This window comes from Stegodyphus dumicola, chromosome 5 (genome assembly GCF_044657685.1).
Source record: "Stegodyphus dumicola isolate Sdum_Otavi_A_Nest chromosome 5, ASM4465768v1".
NCBI lineage: Eukaryota > Metazoa > Arthropoda > Arachnida > Araneae > Eresidae > Stegodyphus > Stegodyphus dumicola.
Window position 1 is genome coordinate 162387282 of NC_140772.1, and position 23248 is coordinate 162410529.

Here is a 23248-nt window from a genome sequence, read left to right on the forward strand (position 1 = left end):
TATTCCTGACCACAAAATTCCTCTCCAGTCAATTGCAGTTGCTCAGTCCAATGGAAGCGGACAATGATTTGTCATATGTAAATGTCAAACAAAGTAGCAAAATATGAAATGTCTTATGAAAAAGAAATGAAATGTTATTCAAAATGTCAATTTAAACCTACCATGTTGCAACAATTCACTACTTTAATTCTACTTTCTTACCTTTTATATAAAAATTTTGCATTCTTTGATAAGAAAGGCATGAATTTTGTTTTGTGCAACTTTTTTTTTACATATTTTGAATGGCACTCTTTCATTATTTTTTCAAAAGAACACTTAAACTTTTGAATAATCCACATCATTTATAGCTTTATCTTGACCTTTTTCATACTTTGCCTAAATAAGCATTTATCATTTTATAAAATGCCAGGGTATTATATACAACACCTAGGGAAAATGTATAATAATTCTCATACTTCATACTTTGCCTAGAAATGCCTTGGTTCTTTAGAATACCAGCATATATATATATAGTACAAAGTCTGTAATTCGGACGTCCATAATCCGGACCTCAAAGCTTCAAACTTTATGCGCATGCGTAAACGCATAATGCGCATATGTGTTTACGCATGCGCATAATGCACCCCCCATGTATAATGGACGGTATAATCTATGCTAAAATTATCAAAGGCATTTCAGTTAATAATGCAGATTGCGCTGTTCCTTAATCTTCTAATTGGATTCGGCTTATTATTTTTTGCAGACTGTTAGAACAATTTTATAAAAATTAAGCTTGAACTTTCGATTATGTCAAAAAGAGTTTCCAATTCTGGAACTGCCAAAGGATCTACAAAGCGAAAACATGTTTCAATGTCCATTAAACAAAAAGTGGAATTACTGCAAAAAATGGATAAAGGCCTACCCGTCTCAAAATTATGGGAGAAATATGGCACTGGACAGTCCACTATATATGACACATGAAAAAGGAACTTTTTGAATTTTTTGTGGAAGTATCTTAAGCAATTTACATTGAAAGAGATGTTTAATAAAGTAAACAGATAAATACTAAGCCTTTTTTGTAAATTTTGATACCCTTTAGATCATAATTGTTCTTTATTTCATAAATTATGATTTCATATTTTTAACTGTATAATTTCTGCATGCCATCTTACCAGATTTAAATTGATTATCTATAATCTGGAATCACCAAAGTCCTGATGAGTCCGGATTACGGACTTTTTACTGTATATATATGTATGTTACTGGCAATGTATGAAATATATATAGAGAGAGAAAGAGTATGTGTGTGTGTGTGCACATGAGATCTATGTCTCAGTCTAATATCTGACAATAATAATTTTACCTGAAGATAAGACCAAAATTATTCAAACTTCTAATACTCATGTTAATACTGTGGGTATGCTTTCAGAAATGATGACCTTAAGAAAGAACTGCCCTATGTACAATTATAATCAAATCAAAGTACCTGGATGCAAAGAATGTTACACAATTCTACAAAAATATGCCACTATTATTGTTTAAAAAATACTGTTCTCTGAATTTAAAAAAAAAAAAAAAAAAAAAAAAAAAAAACCACTTTTAGCAACTTGTGGTAAGAATGTTTACTGTATATGGGTTTTTGATACCAGCATAAACTTAACTGTTTGACTTAAACTATTAGATTATTTGGGTTATGGTAAAGCACACGAGTTGTCTAATGGAAGGGACTCATGCAGGGCTTTCTAAGGGAAAATGGCTCATATCCATGTTACACATAGAAAAAGCAGAAAAATTCCCATTCACGCAGCCATTTTGCCAGGACTTGAGTGGGGTTGAATTACCAGTATTGAGAAACTGTACCACTTCGTTGCTGGTAGACTTGCAGTTAAGCTAGTTAAGCATCATGTGTAACATTATTACAAGTCAATTTCCCATAGAAATTTCTCCATGTAGATCTTTTTTTACCTGAAGACAAAATGCTCAAGTGCTTTGTCACAATCATATTTGAGAATCCAAACCTGATAACAAATCATCTTTAAAAGGTAGAATTCTAATTACTTTCATATTTACATTTTCAATTAATATAAGAAAACTTACTAAACACCAGATGTGTATATCTGTTGCATTCCTTGATATATCTTTAAAAAAGGCCTACATCCTAAGGAAGTAAGATAATGAATCACAATTTGCAAAATTATACAAAGTACTTAATTTTATATGTAACACAGAACACAACAGAGACTTACATACCTCCTCTAGAATCAAAATTTGGCACACCATGTACAATAAGTCGATGAAGGTAAAGAGGATTGCTATTCATTCTTATTGCACCAGACAACAAACCTGTGAAATAATTAACATACCTAAAAAGAATTTAAAAAAAATATTAGTATATTTTCTTCATCAAATAAAATGTATTATTATATTTTATAACTTAAAAAAACTAATTTCTTTTGAAAAGACTCTTAGGTAAAGATAAGATGCTAAGCAAAAGCTAATTCCAAACATTAAAAAAAAGGGGGGGAGTAGAAGAAGTTCCATTAAATAGCAATTTATCATTCAACGGATAAAACAAGAATAATCCAAATAAATTTAAGTTATAAAACAAATTAATGTAATGCATATAAAAAGCATTAAACATTTCACAGCATACACAAAAATGAAAACTCAACTTTATCACTGATTACTACATATGTATTACACATATTTCCAGTTGCTAGTAAAATTAGATTTATATTTTATACTGTACACTGCACTATTGGCATAAAGTAAAATAAATATAAACCAAGTTTACACTCTAAAAATTTATTATAATACAAAATAAATGCTGTTTCTTAAAAAGTTCTAATTAAATAACTTATACATAGTTTGTTTTTATGGATGAAAATTTTTTAAAAATTTATTAATCATGCTATGGAAAATTAATTTTAATTCAAACTGGTAAAATGTGTTGCAACAGAAAAGGCCCTTACACTTTTCTTCAAATCATTCTTGAAAAGATCAAAAGTCTACTATATCACAAATTTAGAACTTACAATTTACATTCCCTCAAGATATATAATAAAAATCACTAAATTTTTTGGGGAAAAAAGGACGAGGGGGGAAGAAGCAGAAGAAAATATTTGATGAACTCATGCATAAAATATCAACCCTAAAATACTTGAATTTAATCCAAATATTTGTTTAAAAAAATTTGAAACAAAAATAATAATAACTAGTCTAATACTAACTTGTTAATAAAATAAAAATGAAATGTGATTACTTATGTGTAAATCTTTGTAGCCAAGGCACAGGATTCTAAAAATTGTCCTACTTTACTTCTTTGATTATGTTTTATACACAATACATTTTATATATATACATGTATTTCATTATATACGTGTGTGTAATGAAATTGGAAGAAACTTGTAGTAGTAACTTTGTGTGATATGAGGCTGCATAAATCAGGAACTTGGAGATGTGGCCGAATTCAGTTATTTCCTTTTTATTAATGGCTGGCATGCATTTTATTTAATCCAACACAAATGAAATTGGCACTACTGGATTAAGATTCAATCTCATTCCTGGATGCACAATACAGATCAGATGATGTATCACTCTTCCGAATTACAGGAAGTAAAGATTATAAAAGTTATTGCTTTGCTACTTTTAGAATGATGAGCGGAGCATGTTCAAATTTTAAAAAGAATTTAAAGGGGTAGGTACTGTTAATTTATTATTCAACACAATGATTGAACTTAATTGGAACCAATTGGCAACAGATCTTTAAATTCATAAATTTTAAATTAAACACATCCTTGCTTCAAAGGATACACTTTGCACCATTTTGCTGCACTCTACAGCAAGTTACGTGTGATTGTGAAAAAATATTTCTGTAGTATTTTTCCTGTTCAAAATAAAAATTAATGTTTTAATGATCAAGCCAGTTGTGAGTTTCTGTCCAGTCATCTATGCAGTTTTTCTTGAGTATGACTAAAGAGTGAAATGCTTTTATCTTCGGCAGAAACTACATCATATACATACTTCTAAAAGTATATACTATATTAAGCATAAGGGGAGGAAAAGATATAGTATGCTTCTAAAGGAAAAACCACAAACAACAATAAAATACATAGAATTGTACATTACCTTTGCTGAGAAGGCTGCATTGAATTTGCTAATTTATCTTCAAAGAACTGTTTCATTGCAAACCTGTCAAGAGCCTGGTCCGCACTGAAATTAAAGAAGGCACATGCTACACCTCAAAACTCTAGTGATATCATTACAAATATTTAATAGTAGTCTAAAAACCTTTAGGAAAATAAATATTTCATGAAAGAAAACAATATAATGATAAAAAAAATTATGAAATAGATTAATTCCAGTGAGTCAAAATCCTGCTGCAATGCAAATTTCCTTACCTGGCGCAAATGTTACTATAATGCATATAAGCTGCAATCACAATACCAGCTCGGCCTTTATCACCCTAAAAAAATTTTTTTAATTTGTAATTATGAAAGATAATTTTTAATTAAATAATTATAAGTATTTTTAAAAATGGAAAATAAAATAGAACTTTCTTAATTATTAATTCAGATCACATAAATACTAGTGGATAACCAAAATGAATACAAAGCACCATAAACACTGCTCCATTATCTGAATTAATCCTCTACTGTGGCTCTAGTGACCACTTCTCCAAAAAACCAGTAGTTCTAAGATTGAATGTCATCTCTCTAAATTGATCATCTCCACAAAAGATCAAAATCATCTGGAATTTTGGGAGATCATCTCACAAGAAGTTCTGGGCAAGCCTGATATCATAGCAAAATGAACATGAACTAAATTATGATCACGGTGACATTCATAAGGCAGAATTCCTTGTTAAGTGATAAGCATTTCAGTTTTATTTTTGCTTTTGCTACAGAAACCAAAATTGGAATGTCGAAGGGTGGCCCTTTTAAACTTTCGCAGTTTATTAAAAAAATACAATCTCCAAAATACGGTTTCAAGTATTGTAAATGCTGTTGAAAACTTTTCTTACAATTCCTGCTAGACGTGAAAAGAGTTTTCTAAATAAAAATCATTTTAGAAGTATTTATCAACTATAAATATTTATTTTGCATTTAAGAAATCTTTTCATACTGTCTATACTAGAGCGTTTGGAGCAATCAAGTAGACTCAATAATGACACCGATGATTTTGCAAGCAAAATAATAATTTAGAATGTTGGAATAAAAAAATTTTCTTAAAAATTTCATGTAGTTTAAATTTATTTCTCTATATGTCATCTTGATATTTTTTAGTTATTTGTTTGTACATAAAGATGGGTGGCAAATTCATCGGCACTTTCCTTGCAGCAACCATTGCTGTCAACATCTTTGCACAGCAGTGTCTGTACGTTGCATATGGGGGCCTATTGCTCCGAATGACCACCCAGCTTCACGCAACCCTACAATGCGACCACGTTCGAAGTCGTTTAGTTGTCTGTAAGGTCTTCGATATCGTCGTAATGGCATCTTTAGTTGCTTCTTTACGGAATTACAATGGCAGCAACAAAAAAAATACAATTTTCCGCCTCTGTGACTGGTTTTATACTTTGCTAATTGCGCTATGATCGCATTTCCTGTTCATTTGCCTTGAAACTTTGATCATTTGCATGTTCGATCAAGATGTTTTTGCATACCAAATTTCGTCACGATCGCAAAAGTCCTTGGAGCATCGATTTTTTTGCAAAAGACTGTATAAGTTGTGAGTACAAACATTTGACGTAGTTTTTCAGTAAGTATGCAAGAACTTACTCTTGAAGATAAAGTATATTTCAAAACGTGCTTTTAAGTCCTTGAAGCATCGATTTTTTTTTTGCAAAAGAGCGTAAAGTTGTGAGTACAAACATTTGACGTAGTTTTTCAGTAACTATGCAAGAACTTACTCTTGAAGATAAAGTATATTTCAAAACGTGCTTTTGGCATCGCCATATAGTACACATATTCCTTATATATTCATAGTTCCAATTCCTAAAACCCTCTTTTTTTATTTACGAGATCGTCCTCTTTAAAATTCTCCCCATGGTTTAATTTCTAAAATTAGAAGTGCCGAAGTCCTATGGAACGGCACCAGAAAGATGAACAAAAATAAATAACTAAAGTAATTAATAAATTAGTAAAATAATTTATAATTAAATCATTAAAATTCAATAAAATGTAAAGTGATAAAAAATGTTGGAAGAGAAGCACAACTAGACAAACTTATTTTGGCATAGTTTTTGAACAAATCTCTATTGATTTCAAAGGTGATCAGACTGACATCCCTTTTCTTCAGAAGCAAAAAGAATCCTCCTTACTTACACCAAAAACAGATTGCTGTATTGTAAAATTTTGAGATAAATAAAAATTTTATACATTATGAAATTTATAATAAATAGCATTAAATAACAAAATACTGGATATCATTTTATTTGGGGCTGCGGTTGAATTACAATTTCACTCAAAAACTAAAATATACCGGAGGCAGATTCTGGCCGAATTTTAGCCACGAATATGCTATAATGTACTATTTCAAGAATAACAGACATGAAGAGGATTCTTTTTCCAGTACACCAATGAAAAAGTTAAAAATGGTTAAAGCTTCCCTAATGAGAACAGAGAGGTTGCTATAAATAAAGTTGAAGGAAATTTTAACAACAGAGGCTATATAAATATGAAAACGAAAATAGTTGAACACTTCTCTGAGCAGGATTATCTGCCGATGTAATTCTAGATCTTAAGTATCCATCTGAGGTTTAGCTAAGAACAAGTACAGCTTAACTACAAGTGACAATTTTCGTTCCCCCATATGTGGTTACATCTTTTCAAAAGTTTGTCTTTCAGTTGAAAGTATCTAGGTCTGTAAGAGCAGGGTGATCACTTCTAGCACTTTCGTACAAAATCCTTTATCTTGGACAAATTAAATAGTTACATTTATTCCCTCCCCCCCTCCAGGGGCTTAGATAGAGTTTCCAGTACCCGGGGACAACTAAAGAATTTGCGCCCCTTTCTGTGTGCCAAAAATGGAAAATATTTCATTAAAAAATTTCGTAGCATCAATTTGGCGCCCCTTTGCTGCGCCCGGGGACAGATGTCCCCCCTTGTCCAACCCTAGCTACGCCACTGGCCCCCTCCCATATTATCTTATTTAGATTTAGTTTTTTGGAGCTGCACAGTGTTGGTCTCCTTATTTTTTGTGAGTACCTTTCACATTTGCTTAGCATTCAGACATTAGCAATTTCATTGTAAATGCTCCATTTTGTCTTGTATTTTACAATTTTTTGGCCACTTGTCAAACATTCTAATTTTTTTTATCTCTAACTTTATAATCTTATGTTAATGCATTTTTACTTTTTTCATGTTCGTACATTTTTGTAATTGTGAAATTAGTTCTGCTCAAGGGAAGTTCACATTCGCTGAAATAATCACATTGAAATCATCACGTTAAGGAAGGAATTTCCCAGGTTCAGCCCTAGCCACTGAAATTGTTATTTCTTTTATGATTTATCTCGGCAGATGGCACCACCAGCAATGTATACTCCACCAATGAAATAGAAACTTGTCGAAAACCATAACATTTCCAAGAACAGGAGCGACTTATCCTGTTGAATGCCATGAAAATCGTCAAAATTTCCCCGCTCTTAGTATCAAACCTAATGCTGATCTGTCGTCTTCACCCTACTCCCAGATATAGCTCACGATGCCGCCATTACAGATCACAGCGCCAAGATCGACTGTCAGCCACTTTACACCGGCAAATTTCGTTCTACAGCCATAGCTTTTACGTTGCTTGTAATTCAAAATTCCTCATGCTATCATAATAAATCCTTTACGAAATGCTATCATTGATCGAAAAATAATTTCACGCAAAATACGAACAGTGCAAAATAGACCAGAAGTTGATACTTCACGGGACTGGACAGACATTCAAGTATTACAACATGACTTACATTGACCAGATGAAATAAAATTTTTCCGAAAATGCTCATGAATTACAGATCACATCAGCAGGTGAACGGTAAAGTCGCTGAAAACCTTACCCGGGTTCGATTCTGGGCAAAAGGTTGGCTGCATGGGCATTTTCATGGTTTTTCCCATATCTCATAGAAAGGTCCTCCAAAAAGGCATTCCTTCTCTAAGGTGGATAGCCCTCGAGTACTTTGCCATATAACAAAACCAAGCTGATCATCACAGAGAATTAAATAAGCGACCTCTACAATTTAAATTTTTTTCACTCCTTAAAACGATGTCAAGAATTTGAAAGCTATCATAAAAGGCCTGCGCAGTAACATCGACAAGATTACAATGCAAGATCTTCAGAACAGGAATTTTCCTTTAATTAAAGTTCGCCAATTCACCAGGAACCAAGACGACGAAATCCTGAAGTCGTCAAATTTCATCACAGAGCTAGTTACGTTTAAAATCAGTAACACGTTTTCCCTGAAAGTTTTTAGAGTCATTAAGTTAATTGGAAGCCAGAGAGATGAAAAATATGCAACCGCCTTCGCCGGGAATCGAACCACGGAGTCTGGAATACCGACCCAGCGTGCTACCACGAAGGCACGCTGGAGAAGTGGGAGAAATACCTTATATACTCCCCTTTTTAAAGGGCGAATAGGGTTTTAGGGGACCTAGTCGCCAAATCCTGGGTGTGGAGAATCATCATCTACAACCCTTTTAGTTCGGGCGCCACTTGTAGAGTCATTAGGTTAATTGGAAGCCAGAGAGATGAAAAATATGCAACCGCCTTCGCCGGGAAGCGAACCACGGACCTCTGGAATACTGGCCCAGCGTGCTACCGTTACACCACGAACGCACGCTAGAGAAGTGGGAGAAATACCTTATAAGTTAAAGTTTAAAAATTCAAACCAAAGCCTCGAATTATGGCTAGAGACGAAATTTCCTCCAATTATCGATAAGGACATTCGCGAGATACGTGCTACAATGAAGATAGATGTGTAAAATGTGCAAAAAGCACAGAGCCTTTAGAACTGTGATCTCGAAAAGGAAGAAAAACCCAAGCTATGCATATATCCAATGCAAAATCAGTTATATATATCTCGAAATTAAATAATAATGTAACTGTCAAATACCTCCCAACAGTTCAAGGAATACACACACACCAAAGCAGTTCAAAATAAAAACAGCAGTTATCTTTTCTGCGGCGAAGCCGAACATATCAAAGAATTTTTAAACATGGCAAAAGATAGAAAATTAAAGACAATAGCTCTGCAACTGAAAGAAATTTTTAGAAAATTGAAAGAAACAATGGACGTTTCCGAAAAACTAGATCGTCAGGTCTAAGCCATCATAACTGAATTAAACTGACAGTTAAGTTTAGTCCTCACGTAAACCAGCTCAAATAGTTTCTCAATTATTTTTCTTTACATTCAAATACGCGATTTTGCGTTAATTCACTCCAGATAAGACGTATCTTGTGATTTATAGAAAGAAAACTGCATGATGCCCAGCGAACAGTAAGGAGCTTCAAGAAGAGAACAGGTTATCGAAACGGGACTACCGTTTTCATAACCTGATCTGTTTTTCTTGAAATGACTGATGTGTCTGCTTATAAGCATCTCACATTCTGGGATGGACTTTAATATTAAAGATTGAATATGATAGCTTTCTTGGATGCTTATCATGGAATAGATAAACGTCATTTATAGCCGCGCAACCCTACTTAAGGCTAAAAAAGTTTTTCAAGAATAGGTGTTGTAATGAATACTACATTACGTACAAATATTCTTAAATTCCTTGACACATGTTTATCAGTATGAACTTAACAATACAACTTTCCTAACAGTTACACTGTTGATAACATTACAAATATCGTATCTGGATCCCAGACCACAACAGTGGGTCAAAGTCTTCATGCTGACGATTTTCAGAAAATTTTCAGAAGTCCGATCTTTAAAATTTTACAGTCTCACCAGTCTCAAAGTGATGGTAACTTTATCTGAAAGCTCTCAAACAGGTTACTAGCAAGAATAGGTGATTATCACAGTATTTGATTTAGATTGTGGCTGTAAATGGATTCAAATGAATTTTTTTTGTTTCTAAAACATAAGTGTGGTTTCTTCGAAAATAATACAGTTTCCTGATATATTAACTGTTCGTCGAACTTCCCCATGCACTGCTTGATTTGGCACAATAAATCACTTTTATTGCTCATCTATACGATAATTCAGAGAACTTGACGTAGGTATTTAAAATCTTATACACGAGTTGCTTTACATGCATTTGATTACATTAGTATATCACTTGAAGCTGAAATACGACAAGGCAGTACACAATAAATATAATTGTAATAAAGGAATTAGGAGTCAAATTACCTTAGAATGTATAACAGCAATATTTTGCGGATCGCTATTAATCCACGAGTCGATAGATTTACAAATACTACAAAGCCTTTCCAGTGGTGGTGCAAGATTTTGCGGCCATCCAAATTCCAAAACCTATTTTTTAAATATAAAGAGTTAAAATAATTGCCAATGTAGTATAACTGTTCAAAATTATTCACCATCTCTGTCGCACTGCTACAGATTCTTATTAAACGATTACGTTATATAATAATATTAAAATATTGCATTCTAGAAACAAACAAAATACAGTGAAGCTTCGGTTCACGAATTTAATTTGTTCCTAAAGGCCGTTCGCCATCCGAAAAGTTCGTAAAACGAAACTATTTTTCCCAAGGGAATTAATATCAACTTGTCCTTGGAGTACACATGGTTACTCCAAGGTCCTTGGAGTACACATGGTTACACACATGGTTACTCCATTAATATCAACTTGTCCTTGGAGTACACATGGTCCTTGGAGTACACATGGTTATTTAAATTTTAAAACAATACTTTGTACGTAAGTTCATAACATAAAAGCAAATCATTAAATCTATGTCAAGAAAAATGAACGCAACATTAAACAGATAAACAGACAGAAACTTAGTTTAATTTTACTATACGAAAGGAAGTGAGCGGCATAAGTGGAAAGTGATGAAGAAGAGGAAGGAAAGAGATATTACTGTTTATATTAGCGGGTACTTTTCCATAAAAACACCAGTTAACTTCCTTCAGCATCTTCCTAACATTAGTTGTCTTCCTAGAGCATCAGCTTTCATTTTTCTCTTTTTCTTAGCCCCACTTGACTGTGCTTGAGATACACTGGGCCTCCATTTGACTCAAAATTTGCCTAGTGAGATTTGTTTTAAAATGTTTCTAGAGTGTGACTGAAAATACATATACTGTCGCTAGTTGCTGTTTTATAATGATGTTCGTCAAATGAAAACTTTGCATCTGGGTCCAAATGCACAAATTTCGCGATTCGAAGAACTAAAACAACCACCCAGTTTTAAATCTTGATCTGAACACATTTCTTTCATAATCGTCTTTTGTTGCTGTTTCTAAAAATGCTGCAGATCTAATTTTTTCTGTTCATTTTTATGGTCCTCTAGTAACTCCTCCACATGTTCATCCTTAATTTACAAGCCCAGTTCTACAGATTTCCCAGACTATCGTAAATAACAAAAACTGCCAAAGAGTCAAAGCTCTCAAAGTCTCTGCCTGTAATATTTACTATCTCTTCATAATTTCCTTCAGGCCGAATTCATGGTCCTGTAAAGAGGTTATCACACATGGTCCCTGCTAGACACAAACATCCCTGCTAGACGGGACGTTTCTGAGAAACGAGATTCTGGTAGACTGGTTTAAACAGGAAAACTCCTAGAAAAAAAAAAGCCTCGCCTAGCTACGGAAACCGTTTTGCGGCTACGCGGGATTTTTTCAAACCTCACCGGAAATGTCTCGGCTGGACCTCAGTCCCGGATAGAGACAACCAATCAGACGAAAGTTCTGCTTCTGAAGACTCACGTGATCCCAATCTGAGCAATAACCGCGATTAGTGTTTGGCGTTCAAGTAACCTTTGTAGTAAGTGAAAATGGTAACCTAGCTACGTAGTGAAAATGGTAACCTAGCTTTCCTGGAATTGTGTGGGTTCTGAGAATTATCCCTTTCGACGTCAAGTCCTGCGTAGCCGAAACATAATGTGATTGGGACTTAAGTCACTTGCTGCCACGCTTTCTTAATGAGAATTAAACATCGGAAAATATTAAAACGATCTTTCAAGAAGTCATTAATTATGTAGCATACAGAAACACCAATGAAAATAACATGCTGACGACTCAGATGTTCGTAACTGCAGACAATGAAGCATTTTCTCCGTTCACCCAGGCTTTCCAGGGCCGATGCTATTCGCACCAACATTAACCACGCATGCGCATTGAGTTGTCAAAGACGGGTTTCTACCTTGGCGTAGTTTATCATTTTTTAAGCGTTGGCAACTTTCAAAAGTTTAGAAAGGAAAATGGGTTCCTTTTCTTATAAAAAGAAGGAACACATTTTCTTTTATTAAAGTATATATATAAAAGGACCAATTTTTATGTTCGGAATGTTTATCCTTTTCCTGAACGGTTTGAATAGTTTAAATGACTTATTTGAAGGGAGGGGGGCAAAATCATGTTGACATTTTTTGTACTTCTTAAAATACATTTAGCTTTAAAGATGTGTTTTGCTCAATCAAGCTTTTAATTCATTCCTCTTTGAAAAATTTCGTTCCATAAAAGATACTAAAAATTAGACAGCGGATTTCTGTGTAGAATATTTAGACATGATATAAATTAAAAGCGATTATATGAACTATTAAATGAATTATTCTGTAGGCCTGCTTATTTTTTTTTATGGAAATATTTGGCATTTTCAGGACACAAAAAGTGCTCCAAAGAACTTTGAAACATTTGTACAAACACATTAATCAATTAAATTTAAATACATAATGGGATGTAATTTAAAAGACAGAAATAATTTAATGTAAGAGATTCAGATTTAAAAATTTGCACACTCAAATGATTTATCAGATTTTGTAAGGTTTATTTCATAAATAATTTTGATTTTGAAATATGGCATTTGAACCCATAAACCTGTGCGCAGTGGCTAATCGCACCGACGGTGCGAATAGCTAACAGGCTATTCACACCACCTACGTTCGCGCATGCGCACAAGCACCCCAGGTACAAGGCAGGCGGTAGTGAGAGCGAAGGTTGTTAACCCTAACTCAGCAATAGAAAGGGTTGTTAATAGTTCACCAGCAACAGAATAATTTGCTAGTAATAATTATCAGTTACAAAGACGAAGTCAATCTATATACATGATAATGTTCAGGAAATTATTAGATAAAATAGGGATTTAATGATGGTTCTAATTGCAAGCGAAGACGAGTAATTAGTTAAAAAATCTTTAGTGTATTGACAAAAAGGCTACAGAAATTACTTAAATTCTTTTATTTAACAGAGGAATTTTTATGCAAACTTAGACCCTATTCTTATAGCACAGGACTGCCAGAATTTATTATTCAATAAGAAAACTTACTGAAAATGATAATATTCTTATATATTCATCACTTTTTCAGTATCCACACAGGTTTATAGGTTCAAATGCCATATTTCAAAATCAAAGTTATTTATGAAATAAAATCTTACAAAATCTGATAAATCATTTGAGTGTGCAAATTTTTAAATCTAAAAAATCTCTTACATTAAATTATTTCTGTTTTTTAAATTACATCCCATTATGTATTTAAATTTAATTGATTAATGTGTTTGTACAAATGTTTCAAAGTTCTTTGGAGCACTTTTTGTGTCCTTAAAAATGCCAAATATTTCCATAAAAAAAAATAAGCAGGCCTACAGAATAATTCATTTAATAGTTCATATAATCGCTTTTAATTTATTTCATGTCTAAATATTCTACACAGAAATCCGCTGTCTAATTTTTAGTATCTTTTATGGAACGAAATTTTTCAAAGAGGAATGAATTAAAAGCTTGATTGAGCAAAACACATCTTTAAAGCTAAATGTATTTTAAGAAGTACAAAAAATGTCAACACGATTTTGCCCCCTCCCTTCAAATAAGTCATTTAAACTATTCAAACCGTTCAGGAAAAGGATAAACATTCCGAACATAAAAATTGGTCCTTTTATATATATACTTTAATAAAAGAAAATGTGTTCCTTCTTATTATAAGAAAAGGAACCCATTTTCCTTTCTAAACTTTTGAAAGTCGCCAACGCTTAAAAAATGATAAACCACGCCAAGGTAGAAACCCGTCTTTGACAACTCAATACGCATGCGTGGTTAATGCTGGTGCGAATAGTTTAAGCAGCTAATCGCACCGGTGGTGCGAATAGCATCGGCCTAAACCTGTGTGGGTACCGAAAAACTGATGAATATATAAGAATATTATCATTTTCAGTAAGTTTTCTTATTGAATAATAAATTCTGACAGTCCTATGCTATAAGAATAGGGTCTAAGTTTGTTCCTCTGTTAAATAAAAGAATTTAAGTAATTTCTGTAGCCTTTTTGTCAGTACTCTAAGGATTTTTTAACTAATTACTCGTGCTCGCTTGCAATTAGAACCATAATAAAATCCCTATTTTATCTAATCATTTCCTGAACATTATCATGTATATAGATTGACTTCGTCTTTGTAACTGATAATTATTACTTGCAAATTTATTCTCTTGCTGGTGAACTATTAACAACTCTTTCTATTGCTGAGTTAGGGTTAACAACCTTCGCTCTCACTACCGCCTGCCTTATGGAAATCAGCGTAAAATGCTCGTACCTGGGCTGCTTGTGCGCATGCGCGAACGTAGGTGGTGTGAATAGCCTGTTAGCTATTCGCACCGTCGGTGCGATTAGCCACTACGGGCTTTCCAGATACTAAAGCGTTCATCATTCGAGGCGTTTTCTGTGCAGATAATTTATTCGTGAGCCGAATTAGTCGCGATGAAGCGTTGGTGATCCGATATTCCACTGCATTTACGCATATAAAATTGTTTGCACTTCATGTTACATTGTTCACAGCAATACGTTATTAAAAGATTTAATATCATTTAAAAACAACTAAAAAACTCTTTTACGATTTAGTAATTATTACATTAGTTTAGCAAATAACAACATGCTACTCAATCGGAACAATATGATGTATAATAGCTTATAAAAATTTTCTTACTCTGTTATTGAATTTAGCCAAGTCATACCGCTTCTCTGACAAGTTAAACACCTAAAACAGGAAGAATTATACACTGCATTTTTCTGTAAAGCAAAGTTTGTGGAAAATTTTTTTTAATATGAACAATTAATCTAAATCAACAGAAAAATCATTTAATGTTAACTGAAAGAACTAAGTTACTTACCATATAATTTGTTCCATGTTTTGTACGTAACATACGTGTCACATCTTTCAGATTACTTTTGTATGTTGTATCTGGCTCTGTTCTTGGAAATACAATCACTGAAACAATAGATAAAACAATTATTTTCGAATATAGATGGTGGTACGATATAAACAGTTGATAAATACTCACAAACTGATCATCGCATTACCAAACTTAAAACACTTACCAATAATTCTTTCCGTAACGTACGTTATATCCATGGCGAATGTTGGGTGCCTATCTAAACTCCTACGAGCAAGACGGGAGAAAGCAGATATTATTATCTTAAATACAGTAAAATCAAAAATAATAAGCAGAACATACGGAAGGGAATCATTCGAATGCAAAACATAAAATTAGAATTTTCCAAAGCAAAACGATTCCACTTCTCTTATTCTAGCCTTTGAAAAATTAACATTACTTAACATTATGTATAAATATTTCTAAGACTTTTCGTACCAGTAGAATTATAGCATTCGAAATTAACACCAACACTTTTAAAAACGACACCATCAAAAAGAATATTTCGAGCACTGAAACTACACTTTGCAAATAAATACATCAACAGACTGATCATCTACGGTATCTGTGATATTGTTTTACTAGGCTTATTGAAAATATTGTTAAATACGTCAATAAAATTTTCCTTCTTGCAATTCTCTGAAACAAGCAACCCCAGGAGACTAATTAACGGCAATAAGACAGTCAGCAATTCTGATTATATCCCATTGCGTAAAATATGTCATAAACCTCTTCAACATTTTCAAAAACTACCAATACTTCATTGAGATATTCTTGGAGAAAAAGGCTTTTCGCATGGCAAATAAAAAAACTACATACATTGCACGAGCTATTTAAATGAAATGGAGAAAAGAAATACACTGGTGTGCAAAAATTAAGGACGAGACGGTTTTTCCAATATAACTTTGTACAAAAGATTTCCAAATCAACCCATTTAATACCGTAAGATCCCCAATACGTAAGAACATGAGTAATGTAAGCAACACTTACTAAAAGAGAAATCAGAGGGATAAAAAGAAGCTTTATTGAAAAAGTAGCATGGAGCGCAATGCGACTGAAGGCCGAAACATCCCTGTGATGGGTGTCCAGCAAGAAACATCCGATCTTTAATAGGGGATACGATCTCCCCTGACTGCTAGGCAGGTTTCACAGCGTCTGCCCATGCTGAGAATGAGGGTGTCAATGAGTTGTTGAGGCATTGCTGCCCATTCGTCTTGCAGCGCCAATCGAAACTCCGGAATCGTTACTGGTGGTAAGGTACGAGCTGCCAAGCGTCTGCCTAGAAAATTCCATACATGCTCGATGGGATTGAGATCCGGAGATCGTGCCGGCCAATCCATACGTTCAATATCCTCACTCTCTAAGAGCTGTTCGGCAGCTATGTGCGATGACATGGTGCATTGTCGTCCATGAAAAGGAACTGCGGACCCATAGCGCCTCTAAAAAGACGCACATATGGAAGAAGATTCTCGTTACAATAACGGGTCCCGTTGACTGAACCTGCGTCGAAGATGTGAAGGTCTGTACGACTACCAAGCATGATGCCTCCCCAAACGAGAACACCGCCACCTCCATACCTGTCCCTTTCAATGATGTTCGAGGGATGATTGCGGCTTCCCCGCTCTCTCCAGATGAGTATGCGATGAGAATCGCTACTCAGATTGAATCTGCTCTCATCTGTAAAGAGTACTCGTCCCCATTCATTGTCTCTCCAATTCCGGTGTTCCCGGCACCACAGAGAACGCCTTCTCCGATGGGCAGGCGTTAGAGGTACACACCTTACAGGGCGTCGTACAAACAGACCACCACCGTGCAGTCTTCTGGCCACGGTAAAACGCGATATCGGTCGCCGAGTCGCCTGTTTCGTGTGTCTAGCGATTTCTCCCGCTGTCTGCCGCCTGTTTCTTCTGGACTGTAAGGCAATATACCGGTCATCTGCGGGTGTGGTTCCTTGTGGACGACCACTACTAAACCCCCGGATAGCTAGCTGTTCCTGTAGTTTGAAATTGTCTCCAAAGTCGTGAAACGATGCTGTGAGCAATTCCGAACTCTGCAGCCTCACTTGTCACACTGCGGCCTTCCTCCAACTTCCCAATGATTCGACCTCGGGTAAAAGCATCCAGATGTCGTCTAACAGATTGATTATTCACCATTTCTCGCTGAGGCAGCAACTCGGTGTGATTTTAACTGCTATACGGCGTGCAATCTCTTTGCCAGAAATACTGATCTTACACCGACAACATGCTTTATACTACTCAGACACTCCCCCATTACGTCTACCTGCATATCTGCGCATGTGCTACCGTACATCACCTTACTTAATCTCCTGATTGGTCTTTCTGTCCGCTCTGCCTCTTCGTTCAGCTGATATGCTAAATTTTCGACTTCGTCCTTAATTTTTGCACACCAGTGTTTACTGTCCATAAACGAAAGAAGGGATGTGGAAGATATTTCTGGCAATTTTATTTTCAACCTTATAACCATTAGATGTTTCTGATAATAATTTTTTAAAGATGGTTTAACACTGAATGATACAGCGGATAGTGGAAGGTAATCAATTTGACCTCTTGATAGAAAAACGACTCCCAGTTTGAAAAAGAAGTGTGAATGGATCAGGAAGTTATAGACATAAAGTTTACCTAAAATAACTAAGAAATTTTAAGAAAAACGGAACGTCTAGTGATGGGCGGTTTTTAATCCAGCAAGATGCTGCGCGAAATGCTGTGGGTTCCCCATGTTTAAGTAAATACGCACACAGCATTTTTACGCATACATCATCTGAAAAAACGTTTTGAATCGAAGGTACGTATAAATTATTTGCGTTACCATTTCTTTGGATTATACACCTGGCAATACAGTAACTCTTCAAACATCCGAGTAACCGAATTATTAGCGTCCTTCCCGGAAATCGGTTCTTTACAAGTTGCAATAAGTTTCTTTTTATTATTTTTATTATATTACAGTCATTTTCAATTTCTAATTAGCATGAACTATGGAGAAAGAAGATAAAAATGTGCAAGAGGTGGTGCTGAGTTTCACTAACACTTACTATATAAGAGGGCTGTCTGAAAAGTTCCCGTCCTAGATTGTGTAGACGGCAACCGAAGTGTGTGTGTGTGTGGGGGGGGGAATTTGTTTGGGCATTACTTGATAACTACCAATCAAAATTTCAGCTATTTCGAACGCGAATATTTTGTTTGACAATTACCTTTGTCAGTTGATGTGACCGTTTTTGCAAAAATGAAAAAAAAACGAGTATCATGTTGTCATTACATACTTGTTTTTAAAAGGAAATCAGATATCTTTACAAAATTCTACGCGCAATATAAAATGATGTAAACTATAAAAAGGTTTTTAAGTCTTGGAAAGTTTCATTTCCAAGCCAAGCAAAATTCAACCCCCCTCCAAAAAAAAAGTTTTTTTTTTTTTGTTTTGTTTTGTTTTTAAGCAATTTTTTAATGTGGTGTGCTCAAACAGAAAGTAACAAATGTAACGTATTTATAGTATTATATTTGTGATTTGTAACAGTTTCGCGAATATATATTTTTTTCCTTCAATTACAGGTCGAAAAAAATTACAGGTCGAAAATCCAATGTTTGTCAAAATTCTTTTTTAAACGGTCACGAATTTACGATCAACTAAACATATTTACATTCCTGCATAACTGAACATATTAATAAATATAACATTTATTATATAATATAATATATTTATAAATAACAAGTAAAATATACGTTATATACGAGGTTAAATTTAAAAAAAAAAAAAAAAAAAAAAAAAAAAAACATCTTACCTTGATCGTCTGATCTTATCCGGAGATCGAACTAAAGCCGGACTTTTCTAAAATGAATAAAAATTACTATTGAGATCCAACACTAAACTAACATGTGCGTATAATAAGAAGTAATACAACAATGCAATATAATGAATATAACGTTATAAAATCTAATATTTTAAGTTGCTTGCATCATCATTTTAGTCGGCACTCTTTTGTTTCAATCATAAATTGTGTATTGTATTATTTCTACATGAAAGTTCCAGCTCAATCTGCATTATAATGAAAATATTTTCTATAATAAAAATTTGAAAGGCTGTTATTGAACATTTACTTTGTGGAACTATTTCCGTCAATTTCTTTACAAAAATTTTTTATTGGACACTCAAAAGACACTGGACATATTAACAACTTGAGGACTTTAAAAATTATATTTATTATTTAGTTTTAATTAGAAATTATACTGTTGTTGTAATACTTGTAAATTATATGTTAAGTATTTTAAAATCTGTGTATGAGGAAGGTCATGAACATGACGGGGCATAAGAAAGCCTGCAGACTATGTCCTTACGATACCTCGTATGATAAACTTTCTCTTGCTTCGTTAATATATTAATGCTTCTCTGCCATCCTGCTCTCCCAATCTTTCTTTTGAAGGGGGGATATATAATATATAACAAAACACGATAGCTGCCTTAAAAATAATTGGCGACCTCAAAGTTAATTAGTTTAGTTTTTCCCCCTAAATTCATCTGTTCTCCTAAATTCGAGATCTTAACATGTTGCATAACGTCGCTTGAAAGAGGTAACTAAAACTAAAATTAGCCGATCATAGCTTAGAATACTTTCTGCAAATATCCAGAATAAATAACTAATAACTGCGTAGTCTCCCTCTCTTTAGTCTCTTCGCCTGCCTGCTAGCTATTCGCCATTAATTAAACTGTAATTGCATATCTAAAATTATGGGGTGCTTAGTTAAGAAATTCTCATCATTCAAGAATAAATTATGTTTAACTATCAAGCTGGCCATGCTTCTAAAATTCCAATCTGATCATCCATTACGCCATAATGTCAAGTCACGCAGCAGTCATAACGCAGCAGTGTTTTCGGCCATAACTAAACATGAATTATTTTCATCTTCCTCCAAAAGTACAACAACACCATATATATATTATACAACATATTGTTGCGTGCGTACGGTTTCGTTATGAAATGAATGCACAAGTCCGATGAAAAAAATGAACAAAAATTTATTATTATCACAACAAAAATGCTTAAATTTTCTCAAATTATCACGCAGTATTACAATATCTCACAGTAGTTTTCTTTTAACTACTCAAATGTCCAATAGAATGTAATTCAAAACAGCTAAAGAACGCGAATCCGCGAATTCGTTACAATCAACAACAGTAGTTTTCTAAACAACAACAAACTAAGCAACTCTACTAACTGAGATGTTTTCCTCCTTTTATAAGATTTTAAAATCACGCGCTAGAATTTTCCAGCACTTTCTCGAAATCAAAAAGAGATATTTTTTTATTTAACGCACGCGCTCTTGTATTTTTAATTTTTCCGGGTTAGCTTTCTTTTAATATTCGTCACGCGCTGCACTGCGCGAGAAATAAAACCATTTAATTTATAAGTGAACTAACATTAGCTTTTTAAATACCAAATTCGTAACACTGCCCCCTTCCCAAGGACTGTACGTCCCGGGCAGTACAATCCCTGGACAGGAAGCTAAACTTACAACTGTGACATAAATGCATTAATAAGCATTACATTACAATAATAAACAACATGAACAATAAATGCAATAAATAAAACAAATCAAATGCTATCAAATACAAATCAAATACAAAATGCAAATCAAATACTAAATACAAATCAAATACAAAATACACATTTAAAAACATAAAGGACCATGGTCTGATACTATTTACAATTATTTACATTACGTACTATGGCCATAGTAATGAGCTAACCTGTCGTAATGAACGACTTTAGGTTTACAGTTCGAAGACTTACGGATCCGAACCACGACGTCATTCAGCCTGTTTAGGACTCTGTACGGGCCATCCCAAGGTGACTGTAATTTCGGACAGAGTCCCTTCCGTCGAGTCGGATTCCACAACCACACCTTGTCTCCTTCGTGGAATTGATGTTCAGTAGCTCTTGTGTTGTATCGGGTTTTCATCTTCTCCGTCGCCAAGTTGACTCGCTCTCGTGCAAAGTTGTGCATCACTTCAAACCGGGCCTGGAGATCTTGACTATATTCCTCAGACAAAGAAGGAGCATCCGGAGGGCGGCCAAACAGTAGATCACAAGGCAGACGAAGATCACGACCGAAGAGCATCTGTGATGGAGAATAGCCGGTAGTCTCGTGGACAGCACTGCGGTAAGCCAGTAAAAAGAGTGGTAATTTCTTGTCCCAATCCTGTTGGTTTCTGGAAACCACTAATGAGAGGTTATTAAGGATGGTTCGATTGAACCTCTCTACCATGCCGTCCGACTGGGGATGCAATGGCATCGTTTGAGTTTTGTCAATGCCGAATAGTTTGCATAGTTCTTTGATTACTGCCGAGGCAAAATTCCTTCCCTGATCGGAATGTAACTGAAGAGGCACTCCAAACCTGGAAATCCAGTGCTGTATCATTACGTCAGCTACTGTGACAGCCTCTTGATCAGGAAATAGGATAAGCTTCAGGCCACTTGGTGAAGTAATGAATGACAACGAGTATGTATTTGTTGCCATCAGCAGTTCGTGGCAGAGGTCCCAGGATATCAAAGGCGATACGTTTAAACGGCGCACCTACGTTGTAACGTTGCAGCTTGCCTCGGCTGCGTTTCCTCGGTCCTTTCCGACCTGCACAGGCATCGCAAGATCGGCACCACTTTTGCACGTCATCCTTTGCATTATTCCAGTAAAAGCGCTCACGAACTCTCTGTAAGGTCTTCATAATTCCAAAGTGACCTCCTGTAGGGCTGTTGTGTTGTTCTTTAAAGACATCAGGAATCCGGGATCTTAGAAGTATCAGTTGCCATCGGAACGTCTTCCCATCATCCGATTCGAATTTCCGGTATAAGACGCCGTTTTGAATGTGAAGTGAATCCCAGAGTGCCCAGTATTGTTTTGTTGTAGGACTACAGATAGAAATGTCCTGCCAAGTAGGTTTTCTGTTTGATGACTCCATTAAATCAATTATGGGTTTAATGTCGCGGTCTTCCAGCTGGTCTTTCCTGACTTCATCATCACTCCACGGATCTCGATCAGCCGATGTTGATGTTGTAATTTGTCTTGCGACCGGAGTCAGCAGCTCGTATTTCGCTTGGAGCAATATCGGCAGCTTTCTGGGCAAGGTCTTCTTCTAGACAGGGCGTCGGCGTTCCCGTGTGATGATCCCTTTCGATGACGGATAGTGATGTCATATTCTTGGAGTTTCTGTATCCACCTGGCTATTTGACCCTCAGGATTCTTGAAATTTAAAAGCCAGGCCAATGAGGCATGGTCCGTGCGGAGGAGGAATTTTCTGCCGTATAGATAATGGTGGAAATGTTCTACAGCTTTGACTATAGCGAGCAATTCTTTCCTGGTGACACAGCAATTCCTCTCCGGTTTAGACAGGCATTTGCTCCAGTACGCTATTACACGTTCTTGGCCGTCTATTTCTTGGGACAAAACCGCACCGACACTTTCATTGCTCGCGTCCGTGTCGAGAATAAATGGTCTGTCGAGCTGAGGATACGTCAGGATTGGAGCAGATGTTAAAGCTTCCTTTAAGTTGTTAAATGCTTCTTCGCATTCTTTTGTCCACAAGAACGTTTGCTTGCTCTCTGTCAGCTTGTGAAGGGGTCTTGCGATGGAAGAAAAAACCTTCACGAATCTCCTATAGTAGGTGCAAAGCCCTAGGAAGATTCTCAGCTGATGGATATTTTCGGGACGTTTCCAAGATTTAACCTCTGATACCTTTTCAGGATCCGTGCGTACACCTTCTGCAGAGATGATATGTCCCAGGTAAGTCACTTCCTTTCGGAACAATTTGCATTTAGCGAGACTCAGCTTCAGATTGGCTTCTTTCAGTTTCTGAAGCACCTTCCTAAGATTTTCTAAATGTTCTTCAAAACTCTTTCCGACGATGATGATGTCGTCCAGACATATCAGGCAGACTTCGTAAGAAAGGCCTTTCAAAACAGT

The 23248-nt window shown here is 35.1% G+C and overlaps 1 protein-coding gene across 8 annotated transcripts in view; it reads right to left on the reverse strand.

Annotated features, from left to right (window-relative positions):
• by (focal adhesion protein tensin) overlaps nucleotides 1–23248 on the reverse strand; it is a 699237-nt gene that overhangs the window by 71722 nt on the left and 604267 nt on the right. For all 8 annotated transcript variants that reach the window (XM_085817318.1, XM_085817317.1, XM_085817321.1 and 5 more), the window contains 9 exons: nucleotides 19075–19121; nucleotides 15448–15509; nucleotides 15240–15337; nucleotides 15056–15106; nucleotides 10319–10441; nucleotides 4380–4444; nucleotides 4108–4191; nucleotides 2230–2342; nucleotides 2077–2137 (listed from right to left, as the gene is read on the reverse strand). In XM_085817318.1, coding sequence (XP_085673444.1) covers nucleotides 2077–2137; nucleotides 2230–2342; nucleotides 4108–4191; nucleotides 4380–4444; nucleotides 10319–10441; nucleotides 15056–15106; nucleotides 15240–15337; nucleotides 15448–15509; nucleotides 19075–19121 — 704 coding nt within the window. The remainder of the gene's footprint in view (nucleotides 1–2076; nucleotides 2138–2229; nucleotides 2343–4107; nucleotides 4192–4379; nucleotides 4445–10318; nucleotides 10442–15055; nucleotides 15107–15239; nucleotides 15338–15447; nucleotides 15510–19074; nucleotides 19122–23248) is intronic.